This window comes from Sodiomyces alkalinus (genome assembly GCF_003711515.1).
Source record: "Sodiomyces alkalinus F11 unplaced genomic scaffold SODALscaffold_1, whole genome shotgun sequence".
NCBI lineage: Eukaryota > Fungi > Ascomycota > Sordariomycetes > Glomerellales > Plectosphaerellaceae > Sodiomyces > Sodiomyces alkalinus.
The window spans coordinates 7148835-7168656 of record NW_021167079.1 but is presented as its reverse complement, the minus strand read 5'-3'; the positions used below and the strand labels follow the sequence as shown (position 1 = coordinate 7168656).

The 19822-nt window shown below is 54.4% G+C and overlaps 7 protein-coding genes across 7 annotated transcripts; 4 read left to right on the top strand and 3 right to left on the bottom strand.

Annotated features, from left to right (window-relative positions):
• The first annotated feature begins 58 nt into the window (after positions 1-58).
• On the top strand, positions 59-3935 carry SODALDRAFT_289888 (importin alpha re-exporter). The gene is made up of 3 exons (XM_028608631.1): positions 59-463; positions 576-2757; positions 2877-3935. The coding sequence occupies exons 1-3, from the start codon at positions 394-396 to the stop codon at positions 3502-3504; spliced, it is 2880 nt and encodes a 959-aa protein (XP_028471522.1). The 5' UTR covers positions 59-393; the 3' UTR covers positions 3505-3935.
• Positions 3936-5069: 1134 nt separating this feature from the next.
• Positions 5070-7499, top strand: SODALDRAFT_336937 (alpha/beta-hydrolase; the record flags this gene model as incomplete). The annotated part of the gene is made up of 7 exons (XM_028612633.1): positions 5070-5180; positions 5247-5435; positions 5521-5807; positions 6041-6461; positions 6554-6641; positions 6823-7003; positions 7085-7499. 7 exons carry the CDS (start codon positions 5070-5072, stop codon positions 7497-7499), a joined length of 1692 nt encoding a protein of 563 aa, XP_028471521.1.
• Positions 7500-7716: 217 nt separating this feature from the next.
• SODALDRAFT_45319 (hypothetical protein) lies at positions 7717-8757 on the top strand. Its single transcript, XM_028615387.1, has one exon. It carries the CDS (start codon positions 8066-8068, stop codon positions 8597-8599), a length of 534 nt encoding a protein of 177 aa, XP_028471520.1. The 5' UTR covers positions 7717-8065; the 3' UTR covers positions 8600-8757.
• On the bottom strand, positions 8757-9858 carry SODALDRAFT_45540 (hypothetical protein). Its single transcript, XM_028615389.1, has 2 exons — positions 9697-9858; positions 8757-9424 (listed from the first exon to the last, which is right to left on the bottom strand). The coding sequence occupies exon 2, from the start codon at positions 9410-9412 to the stop codon at positions 8915-8917; it is 498 nt and encodes a 165-aa protein (XP_028471519.1). The 5' UTR covers positions 9413-9424; positions 9697-9858; the 3' UTR covers positions 8757-8914.
• A 903-nt stretch (positions 9859-10761) lies between these two features.
• Positions 10762-15269, top strand: SODALDRAFT_375853 (hypothetical protein; the record flags this gene model as incomplete). The annotated part of the gene is made up of 12 exons (XM_028614772.1): positions 10762-10803; positions 11572-11847; positions 11955-11981; positions 12092-12454; positions 12614-12793; positions 12885-14482; positions 14564-14635; positions 14768-14785; positions 14863-14911; positions 15006-15038; positions 15116-15159; positions 15227-15269. 12 exons carry the CDS (start codon positions 10762-10764, stop codon positions 15267-15269), a joined length of 2745 nt encoding a protein of 914 aa, XP_028471518.1.
• SODALDRAFT_45281 (hypothetical protein) lies at positions 15084-15877 on the bottom strand. The gene has a single exon (XM_028615386.1). It carries the CDS (start codon positions 15696-15698, stop codon positions 15297-15299), a length of 402 nt encoding a protein of 133 aa, XP_028471517.1. The 5' UTR covers positions 15699-15877; the 3' UTR covers positions 15084-15296.
• A 120-nt stretch (positions 15878-15997) lies between these two features.
• Positions 15998-17963, bottom strand: SODALDRAFT_320108 (WD repeat-containing protein; the record flags this gene model as incomplete). Its single annotated transcript, XM_028609500.1, has 4 exons — positions 15998-16146; positions 16238-16718; positions 16818-17221; positions 17312-17963. The coding sequence occupies 4 exons, from the start codon at positions 17961-17963 to the stop codon at positions 15998-16000; spliced, it is 1686 nt and encodes a 561-aa protein (XP_028471516.1).
• Between the last annotated feature and the right edge of the window lie 1859 nt (positions 17964-19822).

The window sequence follows — 19822 nt, the reverse complement described above, 5'->3', positions numbered from 1 at the left end:
TTTGACATGGTCAATCCACTTGTTGTGACTTTCGTCCACTGCTTTCACAAGAGACGGATTTGTACTTCGTTTATTGAGAGGCTGAGCTGTTACCTGTCTCAATTTCGTAGGTACCTTATCCGCCATGGAAGCCCTGCGAAAGATTGCCCCACTGCGAGCCTCGTCCCCCACAGCAACCAATGACCCCCGCTTGAACCAAACAACACAACGAACAATAAAAGTTCAACAACGACGAGCAGAAAAGAAAAAACGGAAGAAGCCAGGGAAAAGGGAAGATAGGAAGAAAAAGAACGAGCATAAGAACCCCACCACCACCGCCACCGCCTCGACCTAGCTACTCGCGCTCAATAACCAGCAAAGGATCGATATTGACTCGTCCTTAAAACTTCCAAGATGTCTGCGGACATGGGCACCATTGCCCAGCTGCTCGATGCTACGCTCGACCCATCCCAGCACAAGAAAGGTTTGGAGCTGCTTCCCTTCTCCCTTGAGCTCGTGGCCGACTAGAGCTCGAACCTAGCTGCCTGCCTTCCGCCGGCAATCCGTCCGCTAATCAAACAATGTTGTTTCCACAGCCGAGAGCGCGTTGAAGCTTGAACAGGTCAAGACCCAGTACTCCATCCAGCTGCTAAATATCGTCGCTTCCGAGGCTCTCCCTACAAAAACGCGGCTCGCCGCCTCCCTCGCCTTCAAGAATTTCATCCGGAACAACTATGTCGACGAGGAGGGCAACTACAAGATCCCCTCCGAAGAGGTGGCCACCATCAAACAGCAGCTGATCGGGCTCATGATCGCATGCCCTGCCTCGATCCAGACCCAGCTTGGCGAGTCCATCAGCATCATTGCCGATTCGGACTTTTGGGAGCGCTGGACCACTCTGACGCGCGAACTGGTCGACCGCTTCTCCACCACCGACCCCAAAGTCAACATTGGCGTCCTCGAGGTTGCCCATTCCATCTTTGTCCGCTGGCGCCCGCTGTTCCGCACCGATGAACTGTATACCGAGATCAACCACGTCATCAGCACTTTTGGCGAGCCCTTCATCCAGCTCCTGATCACCGCCGACAAGCAGATCGACGCCAACGCCCAGAACAAGGATGTGCTCGCGAGGTGGCTCGAGGCCCTGAGCCTGATGATGAAGATCTTCTACGACCTCTCTTCCCACGACATGCCCCCCATCTTCGAGACCCACCTCAGCTCCCTGTCCGAGCTGCTGCACAAGTATCTCGCCTACTCCAACCCGGTCCTCGACACCGACGACGACACCGAGGTCAGCGTCGTCGACACGGTGAAGGCGGACATCTGCGAGGTCCTCGAGCTCTATGTCATGAAGTACGACGACGACTTTGCCCCCTACACGCAGCCTTTTATTACCAGCGCCTGGAACCTCCTTTCGTCCGTGGGCTTGGAGACCAAGTATGACCTGATCGTCAGCAAAGCGTTGGGCTTCCTCACCGCCATCGCCAGCACGACCAAGCACTCGCAGGTGTTCGGGAACGAGGAGGTTCTCGGCCAAGTCGTTGAAAAGGTCATCCTGCCCAACGTGCAGCTGCGTGAATCCGACATCGAGATGTTCGAGGACGAGCCTATCGAGTTCATCCGACGCGATCTGGAAGGCTCGGATACCGACTCGAGGCGGAGGTCCGCCACCGACTTTTTGCGCAAGCTGCAGGAGAGGTTCGAGCAACTGGTCACCGGCGTGGTGGGCAAGTACATCAACCACTACCTGGAGCAGGGCAAGACGGACTGGAAAGCCAAAGATACCGCCGTGTACCTCTTCATCTCCATCGCCTCCAAGGGCGCCGTCACGGCCGCACAGGGTGTCAAGACGGTCAACCCGCTCGTCAACGTGGTCGACTTCTTCGAGCAGCACATCGCTGCCGACCTGACCAACGCCGCCGGCGTGGAGCCCATCTCCAAGGTCGACGCCATCAAGTACCTTTACACCTTCCGCAGCCAGCTGAGCATCGAGCAGTGGAAGGTCGCCTTCACCCCGCTCATCCAGAACCTGGCCTCGGACAACTACGTCGTCTACTCGTACGCGGCCATCGCCGTGGAGCGGGTCCTCTTCCTGACGGCCGACAACGGCAAGCCCATGTTCCCGCGGGAGGACATCCAGCCGTTTGCCAAGGACCTTCTGGACCACCTGTTCAAGCTCATCGAGAAGGAAAGCTCGGCGCCCAAGCTGCAGGAGAACGAGTTCCTCATGCGATGCGTCATGCGGATTCTCATCGTCATCAAGGACGGCGCGGCTCCCCTGGTGGAGCGCGTGCTGAAGCACTTGATCCTCATCACCAGCATTATCCGGCAGAATCCCAGCAACCCCAGGTTCTACTACTACCACTTCGAGGCCTTGGGGGCGTTGGTCAGGTACTGCGCCGCGACAAACCCGGGGCTGTTCAACCAGCAGTTGTGGGAGCCCTTCCATCAGATCTTGGTGGAAGACGTGACGGAGTTCCAGCAATACATGTTCCAGATCCTGGCACAGCTACTCGAGGTCTGCCCGGCAGATGCCGTTTCCGACAACTACAAGGCCTTCCTGGCGCCGCTGTTGGCACCGGCACTGTGGGAGGTCAAAGGCAACGTGCCGGCCTGCACGAGGTTGCTGGCGGCCATCATCCCGGCGACCAAGGCCTACATCGTCTCGGAGAAGTTGTTGGAGCAGGTGCTTGGCATTTTCCAGCGGCTGTTGGCTACCAAGAAGTTCCAACTGTACGCGTTTGACGTGCTGGAGGCGGCGGTCAAGTCATTCGAACCGTAAGCAACTACTTTCCTGTGTCTTTGAACTTTTATATTTGTTTTGGATTCCCCCCCCCTTTTTTTTTTTCCCCTCCCCTCCTTATGCCCTCGTTGCTAACCAAATCTTCGACTTGTAGGGCGGTGCTGGACCCGTATTTCGGCCAGGTTCTACAGCTCATCTTCTCCAAACTTGAAGGCCAACCTCCCGAGTCATTGAAGCTGCGATTCGTGCGGTTCTACCACTTGATCGCCTCCAAGGTCGAGGCAGGCTACGGAGCGGACTACGTCGTCAAGCACAGCAATCAGCTGGCGCCAGGGGTCTTCGCCACGGTGTACCCAACCTTCATCCTGGCGGACACGGACAAGTTGGCCAACCCGGTGGACCGCAAGCTCGCCGTGGTCAGCTTGACCAAAACCATCTGCGAATCGCAGGCCTTCGGCGAGCAGTTCAAGAAGGGCTGGGCGCGGACGGTGGGCCTCCTCTTGGGCCTGCTGGTCAACCCCCCCACGGTGACGACGGGCGTGGGCGACGAGATGATCGCGGAGGCGGACGTAGACGACATCGGGTTCGGGCTGTCCTACACGGCGCTGAATACGTGCAGGCGCCTTGCGCGCGACGAGTATGCCGACGTGACGGACGTGACGCCGTGGGTCAGCGCGTACATCAACGCGGCCAACACGCGGCATAACGGCGCCATCTCTGGGTTTATTGGCGAGCGGCTAACGCCGGAACAACAGGAGACGCTCCGGCAGTATTTGATGTAGGGGGGGGAAGTGAGTATAGGTAATGAACGGGGGAGCGCAACTTCTGCCGAGGAAGAACTTGCCGACGGACGCCAGAGGGACTGCTGAGTAGAGACGGACCGCTACAGTTGACGTCGCAGTTCCTATAAAGTGGGTAGTTCCGAAAAAGCGGCGATCAATAGAAACGCATGCTAGTGGCAATGGCATCGACTTTGATTCGCCTACATAAGGGTATGAAGGGTATTGGTATGATGTTGGGTCTCGTTGAATATTCAATGGCTTTTCTATTCAAACCCCAATGCGGTATCCGGGCAAGCCAGTCAGCCAGTCATATATCGCCCGGTCTCGCATGGGCCTGACTCCAGACGGATCCCTAGTCTTGGACACGACGCGGGCGTTGTGTTTTTATTTATTTATTCACTGTTGTCTCCTTTGAGGAAACTCTTCGGCCCGCTTCTGTTGGGGGCGAGTTGGTGCAAGATGCAGCAAGCAGGCTGCCGTCATGCATGCATCCATCCTCCCTCTCGAGACCCAACGATCCGGAAACGAGAGGGACCGACCCCTCCTTCGTTCCCCTCCGCAGGGAGGGGAACCGGGGAAGCCGGGGAAGCCGAGGAAGCCGGATTTGACTGACGTGTACGGAGCTTCCGCAACCCCCCTCCCCCCGGGCCAACCAGATAGGATGGAATGTGTCGCATCGGTGAGCGTCGGGCGCATCTGCAGGATGCACGGTTTCTTCAAGTCGTTGGCGTGGGTTAGCACCAAGATCGGCAAGGATGGGACCTGTTCATACTACTGGGTGGAAGACCAGACCCAGTTGAAGATGCAATGCTTCGTCTTGTTTGGGGTCTCGTCCCTCTTCCTACCGTCCTACAGTATGCAACATCATGCCGCATGTCAAGTCTTATGGATCCTATGGACTCCTTATCATATTGATTCCCTTCTCCTCGCTCTGATAGGTGTTGCATGGGCAGCACAAGGTGTCCTTCAGGCTCATAAGTAAGGTAGGAGGGGGAGCCATATATTCTTCGTGTCTTGTCTCTACTTCTCTTCGCGGGCAACTCTACGAAGACTGGGTCATATTATCAGGTAGAATGCCCAGTATTTGACAAGCTCATGGGGGACCCTACCTCAATAGTGTTCTGTGCAGTTTTCAAAGTCTCTCGACATTCCATTCTATTCAGGTTCTCTGAATAGAACAACTAATTGTTCGTTGGCGAGATAGATCTATTCATTCATTCTCCTCTTCGCCTGCCCATAGCAATTAAGTGAGTGACTGCTCACCTTTACCTACTTGGCCCGTTCTACTACCCCTGGGTCCTCACATCTTGATTCAGAAGACATCCTGCGCTTTGGAGTTTGTGACGTCTTGGCTCACATCGAACAATCCCATCACTCTACCACATACATGTCTTAGATCTCATTCCTCAGGCCCTCCTCAGAAGCCAGTGCGCTTTCTCTTTTTCCACCCCGGCTGACTGACTGACTGATAAAGTCGGATCACTCTCACCCTCTTCCTGCTGCCTTCAACCAGATTGTCATCCTCATCCGGACTCGGCAGGTCTCTCACTGTGGCTTCCTAGAAGATGAAACTTCGTGCCTGGCCCATGGCCTTGATGGTCCATCTTCTACATGTAACTGTCTTCGCAAAGGTTTGCTCAGCTAGTAGCACTAGACCTCGCGTCTCTGTTCGACAGGTGAGTTCCTTTACCCAGGTCTTTTACCTGTGCGAGATATAACACTGACGCACAGATGATCCTTAGACATCTGGTCTCTGCGAGACCACCCCGAACGTCAAGTCATACAGCGGCTATGTCGCTCTGCCTCCCACAACCAATTTCCCTTATGAGCAGAACCTCTTCTTCTGGTTCTTCGAGTCCCGCCAAGATCCCAGAAACGATCCCTTAGTTCTGTGGATCAATGGCGGTCCCGGCTCTCCATCCATAGGTCAAGTGTGTTCAAATTGGGCTCTTGTTTTGTCTCTGTCTTCTAGTATCTCTGCTGGTATGTTTTGCCTGAGCTCACAATCCTGTCCAGGCCCTTGGAAGCAATGGTCCATGCCGTGTCCTGGACGACTCCAAGACTACCAAACTCAACGAATGGTCTTGGAATAATAGAGCGAATCTTCTCTACATTGACCAGCCCGTCCAGACAGGCTTTAGCTACGATACTGTGGTCAATGGTCGAATGGACTTGCTTACCGGCAACATATTCCCCGATGGTGCCGACGTCCCCCCTGAAGGTTCTATCCTGTTCGATGGCACATTCAGCTCCCAGGACCCAAGGCAGACCGTCAACACTACCCAGAATGCTGCTCGTGTCATGTGGGATTTCATGCAGGCCTGGCAGGCCGAGAAGACCTTCAAGGAGTATAAGCGAGACAGTATTCATCTCTGGGCTCAGCCTTAGTATGTTCTCATTGTGTTGATGCTCTCTTTCCCCTTTCATCCGTTGCACCCCCTTTTCCTACCGCCCTTTTATTATCAACAAGTCTCGGGGGTAGCCCACAGCATGGATTACTACAGCATTATCCCTAACTCTTCCTCTCTACAACCAGCGGCGGTCACTGGGCTCCCGCCATCGCCTCCCATTTCAACACCCAATCCGATAGCCTCGCCTCCTCGAACCCGGTATCCCCCACCGAGCGGCTCTGCCCAAGACCAAGACCAAGACCCATCCGCGTCGCCACACTCGGCCTTATCGCACCCTTCATCGACGTCCTCGTCCAGAACTCGGCCCTGACCTACGCCTATAACAACACGTACGAAATCGAGATCTTCGACCAGGACACAGTTGCCAACATTACCGCCACTTTCAACGCCGAGGGAGGCTGCCGGAATCTGACCGAAGCATGCCGGGCTACCGTCGCCGCCCAGGACCCGGACGGTTGGGGAAACGCCCCGGCCGCGTGGGAGATTTGTGCCTTCGCTTTCCAGACGTGCTATGCGCTCACAGAACTGCCTTATAGTGCCCAAGGAGTATGCGAGCCCCTATTAAATCGCTGATGCTTATCAAGCGTTGTAAGGCTAATCGATCCCCCCCGCCCCCTCGTTGGGTTCACGGACTGTAGCGTGACCCGTTCGACATTACCCAGTCCGCCGCCGAGCGGTTCCCTCCTCCCTACGCTTTGGGATTTCTGAACCGCGAGAACGTCCAGAGTCAGTTAGGAACGAGAGTCAACTATACATAATACAGCAATGTTGTGGGCAACAGTCCCAGTGCGTTTCAACCCTTCGCCCCCCCCCCCACCCCCTTTTTTTTCTTCTTTTTTTCTTCTTTCTTTCTTCTCTCTTTAACCTGCAGTATTAATCACTGACCGCCAAAACCCCCGCCGCCCAGACTTTTTCATCACCGGCGACTTCCTAGTAAGCTTCGCCCCCACCATCGAGTCCCTCCTCAACGTCGACATCCCCGTCACCCTGATCTACGGCGACCGCGACTGGCGCAGCAACTGGTTCGGCGGCGAAGACCTCTCCCTCGCCTTAGCCCACCGGGGCGCAGCCGCCTTTGCAGCCGCAGGGTACGCAGACCTGGTCGTAGAAAACAGCAACGACAGCAACGACAGCAACGACAGCAACGACAGCAACGACAGCAACAACAGTGACGACGACGGCCCTGTTCGCCGCAGAGGCTACACCCGCCAGCACGGCCGCTTCAGCTTCACCGTCCTGCGCCAAGCCGGCCACGAAGCCCCCTACTACCAGCCCGACGCCGCCTACGCCGTCTTCCAGCGCGACCTGGACGGCGTCGACATCGCTACCGGCCGGACCCCCGTGGCGCCCGGGTCGAGCGGCTACTCGACCTCTGGGCCATCCGATATACGCGGCGTCAAGGCTTCGCGGCCCTCGGGGCCGAGGCCCCTCTTTTGCTATGTGGCCGGTAGGTCGCTTCCGGCTGGGTCGTGCTCTGAGGAACAGATCGCCGCGCTCAGGGACGGGTCTGCTGTTGTGGAGGATTTCGTTGTCGTCAATCCGCCGTGGCGTTCCCCCTGGAGGCGGGGCCGGGAGAGAGCATGAAACGATGGGGGGGTGGGATTGTAGGTACGGGAGTTCCCATTCAGGCTCTGGAGGCATAGGGTAAGGGGTGACTGGGTGTCACGAAAGGGGCATATCATTATATAATTATACGGGTAGCTGCCTGCCAGGAGACCCGTCCGCTTTAGACGGCGTCGCTTTACTCGACTTTATACACGGAACATGAACACGAACAAGTCATCATTTTGGTCGTCAAACACTTCGGAAGACTGGTCGGCGAGCTTCGTTTGAGACGTTCACATAATACTGCTAATAAACATGCCTAAAAACACCCTTTGCACCGATAGCTACTGGGATAGATGCTTCGAGTGAACGGTGGAAACATTGGGCTTGACTCTCTCACGGTTCGAATAGAGACGACATGAGTGACAGCATTATAAATGGACAAGGCCAGTTCGTCTCCATTCCGCTTCTAACCCCTGTTCATCACCCTCGCTCAAGCCAACGACATGCCTGTTCAACTGTCCAGCTGAGCAAGGGGATTGCCAGCCTGTTGGTGCAAGGCCAAGTAAATCAAATCTTGGCCACCTTTACACGTACGACGGGGGATGTGGTGGCGTCCTAAGGCCTTCATCCTGCATCCTCCTGCACGGGAACAGGGAACATTCCTTCGTACAACATACAGAACAGAACCGTCGTGTGGGTACCTGTCGATCGGGGCGATCATGGCGTCCTGGTACCGTACATATCCAAAGGATGAAGGGAAAATCAGCCAGGTGATCCCCCAATCCAGGAGATTGGGAACGAGTTCAGGGGGGGGAGTGTGCCGTGCCTCGTTCAGGCGAAAAGTATTACTCCATCATAATTCACCAGACAGATGGGAAGAGGCGACAGTCAGATGTGAAATCCAGAAGCATGAGCTGTTTTTCTTCTTCTTCTTCTTTTCTTCTTCTTTTTTTGCGCAAGAGATATTGCATGCTGCCAATTCCCTCTTTCAGCATGATCACTCCGCGGACATACTCGAAATGGTTCGATTAAGGAACATGGCGACACTAAATAGGACTCGGCCAGTCGATGGGGCCATGGGGCGGGCCGTCTTCAAGACGGCGCACGGCAAACCCTCATTGCAATGTTTAAATTGAGACGGTCGTATGTCGTAGGTCGCCGAGGCGGCCCTAGAGCTGAAGATCAAGCCCGGGTGTGAATCAGGTTGGCAGCAACTAAGACTTAGACTAATAGTCCAAGGTCGACTTCGACGAGTGCCAGCTCCGGGAGGAAACAACGAAAAGCGGTAGGCGAGTCATGAATGCACGCAGCAACCTGTAGTGTCTTCTTACGTCCTTCATACACATGAAGACATGCGCTATATGGTGTGCGTCAGCATGACAGACTGTCTGACACATTGGGCTCATGCAGGGGCTGGATGCGTTGGGACAGAATCCCAGGCGTTCGCTCATTTATGGTTTCCTTCGGGGGTTCGGGGGGAAACTAGACCAGGAGTCAAAGGGAAAAGAAAAAAAGTAGAAGAAGAAAACGCGGGACCAGGGGGGAAACAGCAGAGTGGAAGATGCCCAGACAGCAAGCATCACCATCACGGAGCAAAACCTGGTTAGGTCGTTGTCGGACAAATGACCGGTCATTCGCTCCCGTCTGGTTGGGTTTGGGCTGAGATTCTCTTTTCCAGCGGAGCGTACAAGTAGCGTACACTCGTACACTACAACGTACGTTGTACTTGGATCGGCCAGAGCTGATTTCGGTAGCATTTTGGTCGCATTTCGCATTTTGGCTTGATGGATCACAGAGCCACAATGCATATCACTGCCACAACTGGTCTGGCGTGTTTGCTCCCTCGAGGGGGAAACGGTCCGCCACTCAGCGCGGGGTAGACAATGGTGTGGCGGCGTCAAGGACCAAAGGATCCGCAAGGAGGGTGAGAAGTGCGGTCTTTTTCTCATGGGGTTTCCTGCCTGTTGGGGATGATTAGCGCCAAGTCGCCGCCACTATCCAACGTACGAGGCAGTTCATAGTGGTAGAGTGCAACATAGGCACGCGATGCGGGAAGTCGAGCGAGTAGAGAGGCAAGACCGAGACTTGATCCAAAAGTAGGTAGGGAATGATAAGTAGTGTACCTTGGTAGGTATCCGTGGAGCCTGTTTCTTGTATAAGATATATAAGTGCGGGAGAGGGGGTTGTGAAGGCATCCAGAACCATCGGGGGCCAACAAGTTGGAAGAACTAACTGCTGTTGCTTATTATTAACCGGAACGACGGGGTCGACACGGTGCGTTGACGTTGCCAGCGTGCCAGCGTGCCAGCGTGCTGGTTATCTTTTCTCGATATTACGGATAGGTGATAACCGCGGTAATGTCCCCATCGTAATGTCCAACGTCAAGTCAAGGTCTGTGTTGCTGCAGCTAAAACGAGCTGGATGGTAATAGGTATGCGTAACAGGAAGACTTGGTTGCCAAGTGGATGGGTACATGAGAACGAGACGAGAGAGAATGTTGTCTCTTTCAGTACGGAAATCTGCGTTTCTATGAGTGGACAAGACGTCTCTTGTCTTCCAGGAACCCAGGATGTCTGAGGAGAGACAGACACATGGAGTCAAAGCAGATGTAGAGACATATCTGCAATATGTCGGACGCAGGTATTCGTGGTTCGTAATTGAGCAATTGGAGTTGAAAATTGGCAAACTCATCCCCTCGTACAGGTGTATCGGTAACCCATCATCCAAGATAATATGCAAGATACTGTATCAGCAGGTAGGCCAGACATGGATATGATGAGGCGATTCCGGGAATTGGAAACAGGGGAAGGGAAAAAAGGTACGAAGTATTAGGTACCTTAGGCATCGTATCCTCTTTCTATCTTGGCGAAAGGGCCGAGTGGTGGATGGGGTAAGCAGGGGGTTATCCATTTCGTTTGATAAGCTGAGGGCTCTCTTGATAGGAGGATATCTCTCCGGGCAGAGGAGCAACGGATGTTTCATAAGGTACCTTAGTGTACCACGCACGTGCAAGTATTTATACGAAAAGTACGGATACATTCACCGAGTCTTAGAGCCCGTGATATGCGTTTTTGCTGTTTCTCCATGTCCAGTCAGTTGCCTTGTCGTTTCCCGTTGTGTTGACGTGTTCCTGATGGCAAATGGATTGACAACAAGCCAATAGCATTACGACCAGATGACCGATGAAGTGACGAAGTAATGACTTCGCGATGTCCAATACCGTACGGAAGTTATTATATATACTGTATTTGGGCGCATGTGGATACTGCCCCTCCTTACGTATACACGTATACTGTGTATGTACTGCAAATCCCCCGTGCACCTGCCAAGCACTCGTCTCGTCTGTCGCTCTTGGTTCTTCTTCTAGCATCTTCATATCCATTTTACTTCCCTACTTTGTACTCCCCTACTTTCGTGTGTTTCCGCTTACGGAGGACGGACAATTACTTCGTACTTACTTCGTACCTACTTCGTACCTACTTCGTACCTTAGTTTTATAAGGGAAGGAGAGGTACGCAAGGTCCTATCCGAACTTGCCCTCGGAGCGTATATACGGGTACGGTCGATAATTACGTACAAAGTACTCCGTACGCACGAAGAAAATGTTCCTTCTTCGTAAGTTAAGGTATTCATAGGGTAAGGTCCTTATTATGTGTATTCCACTGTGTTCTGTTCTCCATGTTTCTTTCTTTTTTTCTCGCTTCGTCCCGTTTAATTCGACTTCCCAACGCACACATGTAGGTACCCTGAACCTGAACGAACCAGGGTCTAGACCCGGACCGGGATCTGCCCCCTGCGCTGCGAACACTTTAATTAGGTACCTTACCTAGTTGCTGCAGGCGACTTCCCCTCCTCCCCGCATACGTTGCGCCGTAAAAACCCTCCCTAACGCATCTTCAAGTTAGCAGCACCTTGCAACCGTAATTATCCCCAATTATCCCCAGTTATATTATCGCCAATTCATCACCAATTATCCTTTCTGCTGTCGCTTTCCAACACTCTACAAAGTCAAGCCCTCTCTGTCACACACACACACACACACTCTCTCTCTCTCCACGTGATGCCAACTTCACTTCCTTGAACAACTCGCAAACCGCACTTCAAACAGACGAATAATTACGGGATACCTCGCACACATTCTCCATTTTGCATCGCCCGTGTTCGCGTTTCTCGTTTGACTCCATATTCATTCCACATTTTCCTATTTCCCCATCCGTCTTGGCTCCACCTTCACATCGTTCTCTTTTTCTTCTCCCCCACCCTCATCTCCATCTTCATCTATCTTCCACTACGTGTATTTTCCTTCATCCCCCCCTCTCGACCGATCTCCATCTTTGCCACCTACCTACTGCGCCGCTGCAGATCCCCCCCAGTCACGACTCGAGTTCGTCCCATAATAATAAGCCCTGCCTCCCTTCGTTACTGCTCTGGGCACTGAAGATCCTTGGAACTACTCCATAATTATATGTACACGTACCCTTGTCATAACAGGACTCACAACTTGGCCGCTCCTCCGCCGTGGCATTTCCGGGACATTGGGAAACTAGCAGCTGACTAGTCGTCCTTTGAACTTTTTCCCCTTTTTTTCCAATTTTCGATTTTCGATTTTCCTCCTTGTTTTTTTTTAGCTTGCTCTTTTACGGCATACGCTCCGCTCCATTCGACCTTGTGAACCCCATCGCCTCAACCGACCAGACCGGTCATTAATCTCTACCTCCCTGCTCGAAAATCACTGGGAACGTCACCCTGCCGCCGCACTTCTCTTGTCCGTCCCTCGGGAGCCTCACATTGTTCAGGATGTCGATGAGATAGCCTTTCTCCTCGCACGACTTTCCTTCCTCCCCTCCTTCTCCTACAAGGCGACAACCTACTCGTTTCATACCGGCAGTCACGTCCGGCCATCCGCCCTTCGACACAAAATGGACTCGTGTGAAGGGGTTCTTCTCGTCCCCCCGGAGAGGGGTCAGCTTCTGGGTCGTGCCCTATGGAAGGTGAGTCGACCGCTCGCCGGACGGTGTATCCGAATTCGATCGGTAGAGGAAGCAACAAAGAAAAGACGAATACAACACCCCATTTGTTCTGCTTTCAAGAGGCGCCCCGCGGCATAATCCTTCGACATTTCGCTAACTAACCCACCCGCCCCTTGCCAGGCCCGATATGTCATCGTCGGAAGGCGCAATGCCCACAAGCACCAGAAGATCCAGACTCACGCTGGCCCCAGCATGGCCCAGGTCATGACCACTGCCTCCCGCATGAACAGTGGTTCAAGCTCCAAATCCCCGCCTGTTCATTCCGTCGAAGACTATGTCATTTCCATATTCAAGGCCAAAGTAAGTTCCGAGAGAATCACCTTTGGATCACCTTGCATTGGCATCCGGCTGCTTGGTCTCTAACCATTTTATTTTACCTTTGCTCTTATAGGATGACTGGGATCCCGCCCACCAATACCCCGTCAGCTCCGTGATCGACTGCCAGGTCCAGATGGTTGCTCATCGCAAGCAGGGACCGGTACTTCCCACCCTCATCGTCACTCTCAGCGACAAGGAACGTAAACGTCGTTCGAGCAGGGCCGCCGGTCTTATCGCCAACAAGGAACCCACAACTTCGACCCTCTGGTTCCGTACCCCTCCCGACGACCATCATATCAGCCTGCATGACTGGGCCCGCTATATCCTCTCACGAAAATTGCCATCGAGCCCCGACAGTCCCGCCTCGCCTTCCTTCACCAATCCTTTCCCCTCCCGCGCCCCTCAGAACAATGATTATTACCCACGGCCCTCGAGCGGAAACAACCCGTCGCGTTCGGCCTTCTTCCACAAGACTTCGACACACGGCGGTCGAGAACGCCCGGTCACTTTCAGTTCCGAGTCCCCCAGCCTGCGGTCCAAGCGCAGCGACATCTCCTCACCCTCGAGCGCCACGAATCCGTCTCAGCTGGGCTACACCATGCCCGACCTGAACCAGTACACCACCGTCCTGCCCTCCGACATCCCTTCCCCTGTTACCTCGACAGGGAAGTACCACCAGGGAGATCTGATTGAAGGCTGGACCTCGGCACAGGGTCGTTCTTCTACCATGAGCTCCCCTGCACGCGTTCGCGGCAGCGTGAGCTCGCAGGCCCAGCAACCCGGTACCTCGGCCACGGATTCGAGCTCGCCGCCTGCCCCCCGCGAGACTATTCTCGATCGGGCCTTTCACCTACGGTACATCCCGGGTTCCGAACGCGAAATCCCCGGTGAGGATAAGCTCAGCTCCTTGGCACGCTTCGACGCCCTCATGCGCGAGGCGGATCAGAAAAGACGACAGCACAAGCAGGCCGAGATGACTGCGCAGAGTGCTTGGGATTTGGACGAGTCCACGGACAACGAGGGCGACCGCGACGAAGACGACGATGACGACGATGACGACAACTTCGCACACGAGGCGGACGAGAACCGGCAGACTTTGATCCCGCCCAAAGCACAGCGGGCCTTGGAATTCCTCGTAGGCCGGCACGAGCCCGAGTCGTCCTTGGCTCGCCCATCTGCTGCTCCTGCTGCTGCTGCTGCTGCTGCTGCTGCTGCTCACTCCTCGTCCACGGGCCACCACCAGCCGGCCAACTTCCATGCTCCGTTGCAGGCGCCGTCACGGCCCCACACGGCGCACTCCAAGGTCCGGCCGAACATCAGCCACCGAACGCATAGCCAGCCGTACCTCATGGCTAGAGAAAGGCCAGACGTAACCAGTGCCCCTTCACCCGGTAAGACATCATCCGAAGACGGGCCTGCGCGGCCCGGTGCGGAGAAGCGCATGTCCACCTCCAGCGCCAAGCGACTGAGCTTCACCGAATTCACCAAGCGTCTCTCCAGCACCAGCAGCTTACTTCTCGTCCAGACCAACGCGAGCGGCGGGAGCAGTCGCGAAAGCACCGAGTTCGACCGAAATCCATCACAAGCTCTGAAGGGTACTACGTCAAGTACTAGGCCTGCCGTCCCGCCGCGGCCTCGCCGTGACGCGGACCGCGAAGATTGGGAGAAGCGGTGTGGATGGGGAGGCGGCATTGGAGTCGGGTTCAGCGAGGGCGGGTTCCTTTGACCTTTGTCCGTTGGCCTTCTGACCAGCGGGAATTGTGTCTGGGAGCTCGCTCCACCTGCTGCCTCGCCTCGCCTCGCCCTCCCTCACCACTTCTTCTCGTCTTTTGCTCAGATGCAATGAACGACACATGCCGAACCCTCGATTCGGGGGATTACATATGACAGACGGCCTGCTTTATAATTTGCCGCTGTTAACGAGGAGAGGGCTGCTGTCTTTTGGCCACCCTGCAGCAGTCCCTCCAATGGGACGTGACACGTGTGTACGATGGGGGTTTTTTCCCTTTTTGTTCGATTTGGATTTTGATATAACCACCTTTCACATGCAGTACTCATGATGACTTACGATCGGAGAAGGGGCGGGGCCTGGCGTTTGATGTCCCTTTTGGTTTTAGACGGGAGGGGGGTGGCTGGCCTCTTGCTTTTTTATTGTTAATTTTTTGCTTTCTTCTTCGACTCTGCTGCCCCCAAGGGGGACGACTTTGATGCGAGCGAGGAGGGCATGGTGGCAACCTGAAAAGAGCAAAGCACTTGGAGAGGATATCTGATTTGGACATTTTTATGTTTTCCTGCTTTAGCAAGGACGGGTTTTCGTCCTCTCATGGTGGCATCTTGTATGGTGTCTTGTGCGTTATTGCCATGGCTGCTTCACATCACGCATATAATAATGAATGTACTTCCACAGCCTTCCAGGTTGTCAGTTGGATTCCTGACCCGTGGTCACATTAGAAAGTGAAAGGAACGTTGCATAGTGGGCTCGCAGTTATGAAAAACAAACATAATTCCAACACCGGCTCATCACTGCTGTTTCCCCTGCCATGAACCCCGTAGTATAAGAAATAAAGCTCCGTACAAATGAATGTGTATTGGCGTACATGAAAGCATACGCCGTATGTACACACACATGCATCCTTCTGATCGACGTCTCGAGCAGAGCAGGTGAATCATGTGTAAAATATACTGCTCTCGCAAAGCCCCGATCATAACACCCATGCCTATGCACACCCGCGCCTCTATGTAGGGGACTCGTACCAATTTTCTGGCATCCCCGGCCCAAAAAAAAAGGCCTGTCTGCAGTCTTGAGGAGAGACAAGAGAATGCCGGCAATCCCAGTCCCGAAACCGGCAAAACTCCCAGAGACACCAAGCGATCTCCCACCACGCATAACAATAAGGGATTCCCAGGAACCGATTGAACCGATGCTCTGGTATAAAGGCCAGAAAAGAAAAGGGGGGAAGAATGGACGTTTTACGTGAACGGACTAAGAAAAGAGGGCATGAAACGTCATGGGCGCCTTATGCCACCTAACTTCTGTTGGGGTGGGAACTGCGGTCATTACGGATATAGCGTGCCGGATGATGGCGTAAGTTCGATGCTTGCTGTGCGTTAGACCAACTGTGTTCACTGACGTTAATATACATACGAAGCTGATAGATGAAAAACCGGGAGGGTAGCTCTTAAGACTCACATGTTGACTAGACCGTCATCACCACACGAAGCGATCATGAACGGGTTGGTCGGGTTAAATACTACGGCATTGGCCCGGGGGGCATGTCCTGGTAGCCTTTCCACGACGGCACCAGTATTTTTGTGCCAGATCAAGATGTTTCCGTCTTTGTTTGAGATGAAATGTTAGCACGGCAACCCAGGACCCCTGAAGCGGTGACCCGACGAAAGGGGGTTGGGTATAGGGCCTTGACCAACCTTCACTGCCGCTGAGGACAAAACTCTCATTGGCACCCCCAAATGCACTGCGGATTAAGTACTTGCCGCTGGTGTGACCGAGCAGCTTTTGGCTCACGGAACGCGTGGCGAGCTCAATCAGTTGTGCCTCTGAATCCTGCTTATTGACAAGCAGGAGCGAAGAGTCCTCGCTTATGCTGACGGACGTGGGGCGAACTTTCATCTGCATCTCGAACTCGGGGCTGCGGGTGATTCCATTGTATACGTGGATCGTCTGATGATCGTCCACGGCGACCATCCACCGCCCGTCTCGGGACCCGCACAAGTCTTGCACTCGGTGGCTCTTTCCCCAGTCGTGGACCAATACGCCGTCGAGGTTATAGGTCCGGATGCTGTGCTTCTTGTCCAAAGAACTGACGGTAAAGCTCCGCCCATCCGGAGCCCAGACGCAGCCAGTGATGGGTTCCCCGAAGCGATCGAGCTTTTTCAGCAGCTCACCCGTCTAGGACAAGGATTCGTGTGAGTAGGTGACCGTGAAAAACGCATGCTTCGTTGAGAAGACGGGAAAGGGGGAGGGGAGGGAATCTTTATGTCTACTCACCTCGGCATTCCATAGCCTGGCATACTTGTCCAGGGCACAGGTAACGATCATCGAGTCGTCGGGGCTCCACGAGAGATTGGCGACGCCTTCGTTGTGATCTCCCAAAGTCCGCACGACATTAAAAAAAGGGACACCCCAAATGGTCACGGCGTCGTCATTGCCGAAAGCTGCGAGCCGGTTGCCGTCGTGAGAGAATTGGACTCCCCACACCTCACCCTTCTGGTCATTGAGTTGCAAGGCGATTACCGTGGGAAACTGATTCCGGTCACACGAGTGGTCAGAGTATAGCGATGGCGACGCCGACTGCGTGTGCCATAGACAGCTATCAACTTGGCTCTGCTTCACCTTCTGCAGGAGGACGGCCAGACGGTTCTCGGGGAGCATCACCGAGGGTGAGATGCAGTCTAACAGCACGTCACGTCAGGACAAACGACACGAAAGAAGAAGACACGCGTGGATGAGTTATTTCCTGGGTGAATGTGAGTGAAACTTACTCGACAACTCCGTCAGCAGTGCGTGCCTCGACCGTCCCTGGGCGCCATCCCAATCCGCCTGGGCCTTCAGGTCTTCAGTCGAGTCGCACATGAGGAGGCCGGAGAGGAAATGCAGCTTCTCGGAGTTTTGGTACAGCGGCGCGAGCTCGGTGCGTAGTGTCACAAGGGCCTGCGTCGTCTCCTTCCTCTCCAGCAGCTCAAGGAACTTTTGGCGACGGATCAAAAACAGCAGAGCGGTCTTATCGGTGCCGCGGCCCAGGACGAGCCCGTTGCCCCCCAAGGTACTGTCATCGCCAGCCACGGCGCCGAACAGGAGATCCTCGGCATCTTCCCAGGCGCCCCGAAGGACGCTGTTCCTGAAGGCGGCGACAGTGGGGTTCTCCAGCTCGCATCCGCTTTCCCGACGAACGCTTTCTGCCGCTTCCTCAAAGCCCATGTCGGCCAGGGTCTGGATCAGAAGACGGGTGACCTCCTCCCGGTTGTGGCCAAAATACAGAGGCTTGTCCGATGGTGCGAGCGGTGATGTCGAGCCCTTGGGGGCGGTGGGGGTTTTGTGGATGCCATTGGAAGTGGAGGTCTGGATGTGGGTGTCGGAGGCACTCTGTCGACTCGGACTGGCGCTGGAGCCGTTCGACTCTGCATCGGCGAGCATTTCGTGACGGCGGCGTTTGGAGGGATGAGGTACGGGCCGGGCCGGGTTCGTGGGCTCAACGACGTGGGAGGGGGGAGAGGGATCACCGTGATCCGGGTCCGGTTCCTGGTCCGAGTCGGAAGCGGCTCGTTGCCTACGGCCCAAGGCCTGCCGACTTGGGGTGCTTGAGCTCGTGTACGATAATATCGTTCCAAAAGACGTCAAGGGCTGCTGCCGGAGAGAGGATGAGGTGGGCGGCCCCGAAAGACGCTGGGCGCCGTCGTCGTTTATGGTGGGCAATGGGAAGAGGGTGCTAGGGTGTAAAGAGAGGCCGGTAGGCAGAGTCGAAGTCGAAGGCGTCGGCGTCGGCGAATGGTCAGACGCAGGGTCGGTGTCGGGATGAGGAGGGAAATGCGGAGGGAAATGCGGGTTAGAGGCCAGGTCGAAATCGGGGAGGGCGTCAACCGCGGGAAGAGGATCCCGCGGTCAGAGGCGAAACAGAAACGACAAGCTGGTCTTATCGGCAAGGGATGAGCAGGAAGAGCGAGAGAGCGAGAGAGCAGGGCGAGGGGGGAGGGGGGAGGGGGGAGGGTGAGATACATACAGTAGATACAGTAGACAGTGCTATGCAGCAGGAGACGGCTGCTGGGTGGCCAGATGTTCAGATGTTCAGATGTTCAGATGTTCGACTACTGCTGTTGCGCGTTACGCGTTGTGGTTGAGCAGACCAGAATCAAAAGGTTATGCTGAGTTGCGTGAAGGTGGAGAGTTCGGGGGCGGTAATAAATAAGATAAAATAAGGTCCTTGGTATCGAAGATGCGTTCATCTATGGGGTATGTATTAGTAAAGTCGGGTGCTGTGGGAGGAAGGTTTACTCCGTGCTGTTGAAAGGGAAAGGGAAGTCGTAGATTAAGGTACCTTATGCTATCTAGGTACCTAAGGTATGCTGTCTGGTGGACGGGAATGACGGACCTTCCCTGTGAGCACTACAATGGTAGGTCACTTGTTCGGGCAGGTGTCGGGCCGCACCTGGCTGAGGAAGAAGACGAAACTCAGCACTACATTTCAAGTACTCTGTACATGTACTGTACTCCGCATATGTACTATGTGTGAGGGTCCTATGTGAGACTTGATGTTCTTTTTAGTGCCTGCTATATATAAGTGCACAGGTAAGTGCCTAAGGTACCTATCTGTACTTCTAAGCCAGGGAAGCATTAAAACCTGCTGTATCTAAGGTGTAGGTACTTCTGGACAGGGCTTATGATCGTAATATCGTCGTGGCGGCGAGCGGTTAGCATGTACTGGAAGGTAAGGTACCTTATGTTATGATCTGCCTTGGACATCACGGTTCATAAGGTACCGTTTACGCCACAATAACTGATTTGACCGTTAATCTAATCTCCCGTGAGCCTGGAGTTTCTACCCTGTGCTTTGCTTGCTCGAGAAATCAGAGCTTTGTTGTGTACGGATGTAATCAGTTGAGTATTTGATTACCTAAGGCGACAGGTACTTCACAGCGAGATCAATACCTTACGGTACAGTCAAGTAATGTACCAGCAAACCACTATCGCTGCTCTGCTCAAAGCTTGGTCAGTTCCCTCCAACTTTTAGCGGCGTTGATATCCAACCCCTAAACTTAGGTACCTTACCTTATGGTAAACGTTGGAGTCTTGTCGATTCGTGTCTCTTTTCGATGGGTTTCTTGACAGGTGACGAAACGGAGCTCTCCCAGGCATCCGAATTCCTTCCTCGCCTTCTTGGTTGGGACAGGCATGTCTTCCAATCGGAACACCAGATTTTCGCCACAGGGTGGCACTTTCTCGCATGCTGAGCCACATAAGAGGTGAAATGATGTGGCTGAGAATGTGGGTGGGTACTG